At 41.2% G+C, this 8,739-nt stretch overlaps 1 protein-coding gene across 1 annotated transcript; it reads right to left on the bottom strand.

The window, feature by feature from the left end:
- Positions 1–6,492: 6,492 nt before the first annotated feature.
- LOC128444565 (TRAF3-interacting protein 1-like) lies at positions 6,493–8,238 on the bottom strand. Its single transcript, XM_053427115.1, has one exon. The coding sequence runs from the start codon at positions 8,236–8,238 to the stop codon at positions 6,493–6,495; it is 1,746 nt and encodes a 581-aa protein (XP_053283090.1).
- Positions 8,239–8,739: the final 501 nt, after the last annotated feature.

The raw sequence follows: 8,739 nt of genomic DNA on the forward strand, positions 1-8,739 counted from the left end.
CACAAATATCAGCATATATCCCGGAGATATGTGAGTTGTACAAAAAACAGGCATCTGGCACACATCTGCCAAGCGAAATGTGGGTTTTAATTTGTTGCTTTTTAATGGGAGAGAACGCAGTGTGTTCCATTGTATGCCATACTATGTTCAGCAAGCTGGTGCCCTCCGTTAGATTTATTGGATTCACAGAACTGAAAGAATAACCTCGCAAGGACATGTAGAGTGATATTTATGACACAACTTTGCACAGAGTCATTATAAATCCATTGACCACCGAGTGTTACAAACCCCTCATGGAATCCCAGCCAATGAATTTGAAAAACAAATTTTGAATACCAATGCTCAATGCGAATTGAGATGAATGGCCTCGCCTGACGCTTTAGGAAGGTGACAGGGAGAAGGTGGAGGGGTAGGAGGAGGTCGGGAAGCGAGACGTGTTAGAGCGGCAGAGAGATCCTGATGAAATTACAAGGTAGATTGATTGATCTCTATGGATGCATGTTGCAGTGGAGGGAAGCGGTTAAAACTGATGCATCTAGATTAGTGTCAGAGGATCCGCTGAAGGACAATGGAAGCCATCGCCAGGAGACGTGACCTTCTCAGCATATGAGGCCCCCAGCGCACCAGACCGTGCCCCATGGCAGCAAACCAAAAGCTGGGGGGAAATGTTTTGTCACTGCCAGGAGGGAAAAAAAGGACAATATGAGGCAGGGATGAAATTGCAGATGTTTCAATTCATATTCATTAGCATGGCTTTCCATTATGGAGGAAATGAATGGTTACAAGACAACTGGCTATACAGAAAGGAAGTCGGTTGGTGTGGTACAGGCTGTGCAGTAACAGATACAACACACACACAAGCACACATACACACACACACACACACACACACACACAAACACTCTTGGCCTAAATGCTGTCGTGCTTTGCTGAGCCATTACATTTACACCCATGTTAGAATTTGTATTTGCTGGTAGAGCGCATGTTGTTTTTGCTGAATGTCTGAAAAACACTACAAAGAGGACAAAACACAAAGTGAAACAATGTGAGCAATAGCAATACTTGTATTACTTACTACAACACTTGCAAATTAACAAAAAGGTAACTGTGACACAGATCTGACCTTTCTGTTTGTGTTTTTGGGCATCTCAGCTTTAATGATAGGACAGAACAAGTGTGAAATCAGGGGAAAGAGAATGAGGGAAGACACACAGCAAAGGGCCAGGTCAGAGACGAATCCCGCCACTTCTGCAGGAGGACTTAATCCCCCATGTGCACGGCGTCTGAGCACCAGATGAGCTAGTGGGCGCCCCCTCTATATGTGCCTATGTTGAGTTATCATCACTGGCTACAAGAGTTGAAGCCAGTGGAGGAGATTGGATAGTGTGCACTGCAGATACTACTTTGACGCTGCCTGCCATGTAAGCAGCAAGCCAGCAGCAGCTAGCTGCACCATCAGTATGGTGCTGCAAGAGGAGATGAATTAGTACTTTGACCTTTTCTCTGTGAAACTGATGATTAAAGTTGACGGTTTTATGTCCATCTTAAACAAAAGTCTGGTGCAGATATAAAAAATGAAGCACTTTTTTTGTTATTGTAATTTTTCCTCCTGAGCCTTCATTGTAAGTGATTGAAAAGTATTATATTTATCCACAGTGCTTTTCAAAGAAAAAGTCAAAATGAAAGAGGGCATATTAACAACAATAACACCTGGTTCAAAATTCAGATCTAAACCTAAAGACTGATTTGAAAAAACTGAACCTAAAGTCGATGTACATCCTGTGATTAATTAAAATATTGAGTGTAAACATTTTATAACTGTGTGTGATAACCTGATTCATTTTTACATATACATCACAACCTTCTGGTTTAAGTTTATTATTCTAATAAGCAGTGTGCACTTACAGATCTACAAATATCGTACCACCGTCAAGTTTCAGTCTTGCTGCATTTTGAAAGAAAGAATTATAATTGACTAAAATCTGTGATTGTTTTCTAGCTTGAACGAAAAAGAAAATATATAAATATGTGTGCCACAAAACAAAATGTGTTTCTTCAGATTATTAGTGATGAGATTTGTTTATGAGGTGAACAGAAAATGTTGACAGGTTGAATTCACTGCTAACATTGCACCACAATCATATTACTATAACACTGCTGTCTAACACAGGTATGCATTTCATGATTCTGTAGCTTTGAGCCTACTTTCTATTCTCTGCCTCTAACATTTTCTCTGTATCTGCATTAAGAGTATTACTAGCAGGTGCCCCACTGTCTTCTGCATTTTGCACTCCATCGAAGGAAATATATCAGTGAAGGAAACTGGCTCCATAATAAGGTCAGGATGATATTAACATGGTATTACCTTTAGACATGACGATTTTTATAAGCTAGTGTCTAAGCTGCTGTGCAATATATGGATGAAAGCCTGGGAAATCTCGCATGTATGCATTGTAAATAGACATGTCTTTTGACTTGGGTTGATGGGAATTGGGGGTTAGAGCGGGTCGTCCACTAACGGAAGGTTTGATCCTCGACTCCTCAAGCCTGCATGTCATTGTGTGATTGGAGAAGATACTGAACCTGAGTTTAAGACGTGCTATATACTGAAAATCAGCTGTATGTGTTATTATCTGTTTCTTGTGAAACTTCAAAGTGCAGAACACATACAAAGCAGATGGTAGTAACAAAAAGGTTTATTGTTCAATAGCTGGGGGGGGTGGTGGCAGGCAGTGGGGATCCAAAGGCCCTGGCAGGGTGAGGCCGGAGCAGATTAAGGTGAACAAACGAATGGTAAGCAGCTGGTTCTGTGTAAAAAAGGGAGCACGGGGTAAAAAAGCAGCAGAAAGGAAGAGAGGTGAAATAACAAAGTCGAGATATGATACCACACTGGCAAACGGACGATCTGTCGATGACAGGGGAGATGAAGTGAGGGGTTTTTAGACTGAGGTGGAGTGGATGAGAAGATGAAGCTCAGCTGAGAAGGAATTCACCAGAAAGCCCTGCTCCAGGTAGAGCCACACAGGAAAGGAGAAACATTGGAGGAAGGGAAAACACAGAGCACAAAAAGAGGTGGAAAACCTGGTCTTAACAGTATGTGTGTGAATAGGGGAATATTCAGAGTAAAGCAATGATTGGTAGATGATATGATAAAAGAGCTATATAAATGTAGTCCATTAAAAATTGACTGCGCTTATAGATCCACAAGTATAAACTACGTCTGCATGACATTAATGCATCAGATCACTTTTTAGCAAGGCGCTTTGCACTAAGACTTTGTCAACTGTGTTGATTGATTTATTTTTATTGTAAACCATGGTTAATACCATCATCTTGGATTGCAAAAAATCCTTAAACAAAATAGGATAATTAAGAGCTCAAGGGCCTAATAATTAATATATTAACTACTGTAGCCATTAACTGGATTAAGCATTGACTTGCAGACTCCCACTGACTGTTTTGACTGGAAGGGTCACTCATTTAAATAATTACAGAATCTACCCAGGATGAAGGAAACCTTAGATCTCATCCATTTACAGAGTCTGCTTGGGGTTTTGCATTGATGATTCATAAGCCTAATTATGCGACAGTCTAGGACAACTTTCCTAGACAACATATCACAAGCATCCTTTTGGATCAGCCAGAACTACCCCTGGTAGCTCTGGAAATGTAATATTCATTAATGCATTTGTTTGACTGCTTTGAAAGGCTCTCAAGCCCCATGGTTGTGTATGCTCAGGAGAGAATAGTGCTTAGTGAGACTTGGGGACAATGTGTGGATTTGGTGCTGTGTAAAGGCTTTTCATTGCCTCATAATGAAAATCATGGCCAGTCCTCTCCTCTTGACTGTACCCCTGCCACTAGTGGCCTTACAGTATTTGAACAGCCAATTAGTTTCAGTGGAAGTAGTTGATAAAAGCCACAAATACAACTGGACAAATTAGGAGTTGAGGTCTTATATTGTGCAAATGTATGTATCGCATTGATGTATAATCAGGATAATTTCTTAAGTATCCCTTTTGGTGAGTATTAGTAGTTATCCAAATTTTAATTCATGTGAGCAGGGGAATATTGTTTATAATCTTAGATATATGATGTATTTTAATAACTTCTTCATGTGATCCTTTGATCCACCATATCTTATCAAGCCTAAAAAATCCAAGCTGTTGGACAACCCTTAGATTACAATCAAAGCAGTCCTTTTGTGAAACCCATATGACAAAAGATAAGGGCCTGCAGATTTACCCAGCCTCCCTTTATATATCATGGCTTACCTATCTGCTCTGTTTGAAGCGCGATATTTGACGTACACCAGATAATCCCTCATTCAACATCTACAGGTGTTTTTTTAAGAGTACTCTCTCTGTCCTCCTCTCACTTCCCTTCAACATTTCTTTGATCATTTTCTCTGAGATCCCAGGGCCGATGTCTGCCACTGATAAAGCCTGATCTGCAGTAATTACACAGAGTTTGGGAATTGGATCTGTCTCTGGCTCTAAACTGTGATTTCTACTTTGCCTTGTCCCCCATGCTGCTCTTCTTCTGGTGATGAGACTCATTACAATGCCTGTTGCAGATCCCCTTTTGTCCTAAGCAGCACTAAATATGCTTTTACATTTAAACTTCCATTCATGTGTCAGCACTCTATTTCATCAGTGCTGACAGGTCAGAGGCTGGAGGTCGCATTTCGAGAAGGTGTTGGACCCTTACCTCATTGTTAACAATATGCAAACAATCATTTGGGAAAATACTGTGCAGATGTAAAGGGTTAAAATACAGAATTAAAAAAATGTATGAAAATTCATAGTTCACTTTTAAAATAGTAACGCTAATGGCTAAATTAACATTGACAGTACAATAGAAAAGCCAAAGAGACTTATAAAGTGGTCTGATGTACACATGCATTAAATGCATTGTATTTTATTTTGTGCATTTTCAGGTCTATTTCATGTTAAAATGTTTCTGACTGTGTGTGTTACTGACAGGAGTAACACAAGATGGCTTTTGTAAATTGGTATTTCTTATGTTAAAGCAGCATAAATCCTTCAGTTAAGCTAAACTCTTGAGCTCTCATCTAGTCTTAGTGTTTTACAAGTTGAGTGATTGTCTTTTGAGACTTTTGAGTTTATTAAATTAGTCCAATCCTGTTTTGCTGATCTGAGACATTTCAGCAAATTCAGACCATTCCCTTCTATTGCAGATCATTTGAAGCAGCCATTCTCTCATCCACACCATACCTGACTATTGCAACCTGTTATGGCATCAGCATGTGAAACATACTTCAACTAGAAGAAAAAGCTGCTGCAAGGGTGTAACTAATTCAAAGAGAAGCAATCTGATCACACCAGTCCTCGTGGCCTTTCATTGGTTACCTGTTAGATAGATTTTGCTGCTTGTTTTAACAAGGCCTTGAACGCACAGGCTCCTGTTGTAGCTGTTGGAGAACTCACATTACTTGGTTGAGATTAGGGAAAAAAATCCTGACCTTTTTTCATATAGAAAAATTATTATACATTTAACCAAACTACAGCATTTCCCTAACCTTAACCAAAGCACATTTTGCCTAAATGTCCCACAGATTGGACTGTACGGATGATTGTTGAATGTTATACCTGTTGCCTGTGGTGACAGTCCTGCTCTTTTATGCCCATAACCACCCCAAACACATCCTAGTGACACAACTGCCTTGTATTGATGTAGCGCTTCATTGATACATTCAAAAAGATGTTGACCCTGAACGTTATCCAACCAGCAATTACATTATGTACAAAACTAATTTCTCTTACAGTTTCACTGAAAAGACTTTATCCCATTAAATGTATTCCTAAAATTTTGTATAGTTTTTTTTCATAGCTTTTTCTTATGATGGAATCTATTTACCTTTCTTCTTTATTTTTTTTACCGCAAAGCAAATGTCAGCGTTATTTTACATAATGCTACATAAATTAAGCTCAGCGTAAGTTCAATTAGGAAGACTTTACCCGCTTATTGATCAGCTGACTGTGGGCATTTCTAAATGATGAAAATTAGGTTTGTTTGGTTTGTCATGTCCCATTTAGAAAACTGCCACAGTCTCTTCCAGCCAATCATGCAGCTGCTGTCAACTTATAAATCCCTTCTCCTCTCTTCCGCATTCAGCCGTCAATCAGTGACGTACATAACCCACCTCAACCCTTATCTCCTCCAGTCTTCAGCAGAATCATCATCACCTTATCTGGATTCTCAACCACTACCAGTGTCTAGACCCGGGGGGAGATTCCTGTACTACGCCCTGCTTCACTTTACCTTGATCAGTAGTTGATAAAAGGTTTGATTGGCAAACCATACAAAGTATGTTGAATAAAACACCCGTTTTGTTTCTTTCTAACTCTATTTGCTGTTAGAAGTACATACATGCAATTTCTAGGATGTTTCAAGTTTACACGAAAAAGTTTATTTAACTTAACAAAAGCTGAACAACTCTTTATTTTCCCATGGACCTTGTTTCCCACTTCAGGTTGAGTAAGAGACATTAATTCCTGTCACCAGCTTTTGGATTTTCTCTTCATTCTTCAGTATGTTGGACTTTACAGCACAAATCTTGTCAAGTTCGTCTGCAGTCAGCTGCTCCAGCTCAGCTAGTTCTGCTTTCAGAGGATCCAAATTGGGGTTAGTCGCTCTGTGCTCCTCTAGTAAGGCCTGTGCATGCTCCTTGTTAACCTGCCACCAAGTGTAATGTTCAGCCAGCATGGCATCCAGTTCCTCCAGGATGTTGTCCATGATCTTTCCTAAAGGAAGGAAACTGCAGCTAACCGATTGGATGGATAAATGCAGCCACTCGACTTCCCTCGTCACTGCATCCTCTTCTCTATTCAATGCTGCTTCAGACACCCAGTTCTGCTCTTTGGACTCGAGGCATGGTGGCGACAAGTTTACCTTTATATCAGGAGCATGTGGGGGTGGATGGACAGCCGCCTCCTTGAAAAATTGCTTATCTTCACCCTCCTCATCCTCAGAGATCTTCTCCCTATCCATTATAATAGGTACTGGGTTTATGGCACTAAGGAGTCTCCAAGTTAAAGTCATACCAGCGTAAGTCTTCTGTCTCCTGAACCAAAGAGTTCCTGGGTAAGCCCTTCTAGGAGCCATGTCAGATAGCACTGAAGAGACAACAGTGTCCCCATTTTCTGGAGGAACAGAGCTCTGAGTTAACTGTGCATCTCTGAATCCCTCACTGACCGATTCATCTTGTTCTCTAATTGTACATCTTTGCCTCAGCCCTTCCGCAGATGAAAGCAGGGGTTTTCTACCTGGATTTTCAGAAGCTGATACAGGTTGGGCTGTTTTGCCCCAGCCCTCTGTTTCGGCTGATACCTTGATATTACTTTTTCTAATTACAGTTTTGTTGCTCTCTTCCCCCTGTTTGGGACGCTCCCGCTCTTTGTCTCTTTGTTTTTTCTTGTCTTTTTCCATAACTCTGGGGGAGTCTATTTCCATGTCCTTTTCCCTTTCTCGATTCATCTCTCTGTCCTTCAAATTTTGCCTGTCTTTATCTTGCCCTTTGTCTCTGTCTTCGTCTCGCACTTGGCTCTTGAATTTGTCACATTCTTTGCCATGGTCCTGTGCACTGTGCAGATTGTTGTCAGAGCATTTCCTGTCCCTGTGGTTCTTCTTCTCCACATCTCTTGGTCGGCGCTGCTGCTCTTTGGGCTCGTCTGGGAGATGGTTAGCCCTGCAACTGTGCTTTGTAATCTTTCTGCTATCCTCTCTACTCAGGTGACGTTCACATTCTTCCTTCTTCTCGTTCATTTTTCCATTGCCCTGGGACCTGGATGTGATGGCCTTGGTCTTCATGTCCACCTTTTTTCCACCAAGTACTTTCCTCACTGCATCATTACTTGGCATCTTGTTGAGGCAACACTTGGCGATGGCCTGGAGCAGCTCATTGGTTTTCTCAGGCTGATGACCAGCTACAATCTCTGCTGGCTTTGCGAGCAGGGCCTCACCACTCACCAGCATCACAACATCTATGGCTTTCTGGAGGAAGGCTATCTTGGATTGCCTTTCCATAATGTTCTCTGGACTCATTTCATTTTCTTCATACAGGCCTTTCATAAAACCAGTGGTCCTGATGACCTCAGTGAAGATGTCATGGAGGAATCGAAACGGGGGTCTGTTCAGCAGTTTCTGAGGGAGAGGAGTTTTCTTTATTACTTTGCTGAGCATGTTCTGGGTCTCTTTCACTACTGCCACATTCATGACCGTGAACTTGTCCTTGAGCCGTTCCACGTTTCTCTCGACAGGGTCACGGACAGTAACTGCTTTGCTCATTCTGATCTGTAGGGGAAACAGAAAAAATGACATACCGATACAGTGCCACATAAAATCAGCAGCTCACTCAATAAACAGAACACAAGAAAGTGTAATTATTTAAGACTTCTAATATGTGTATGTTAACCTTGAAGATACATGTCAGCAAAAATAAAATATACAGGTGCAACGTCCAGGGCTAACAGGAAACTGGCCCTTAATAGAGAAAATGTATTGTGTTTAATGAACAGACTAGATCAGGGGTCACCAACAGGCGGACTGCGGTCCGAGTCCGGATCAACAAGCTGTCCCGTACGGACCCGGACCAAAACAGAAGGTTATGATTTAAAACCCTGACGGGGCACTTCTATTTGTAACCGGAGCAGCTTTTTGTAGTCTTTATGGTAGTGGTTAGGCAGATGAGGAAACGCACAGACCAATTGCATGTGA

The sequence above is a fragment of the Pleuronectes platessa genome, chromosome 1, assembly GCF_947347685.1.
Source record: "Pleuronectes platessa chromosome 1, fPlePla1.1, whole genome shotgun sequence".
Classification (NCBI taxonomy): domain Eukaryota; kingdom Metazoa; phylum Chordata; class Actinopteri; order Pleuronectiformes; family Pleuronectidae; genus Pleuronectes; species Pleuronectes platessa.

Bases quoted from the DNA above. Each gene is read 5' to 3' on its own strand.
- LOC128444565 (XM_053427115.1), bottom strand. From the start codon at position 8,238: ATGAATGTGGCAGTAGTGAAAGAGACCCAGAACATGCTCAGCAAAGTA.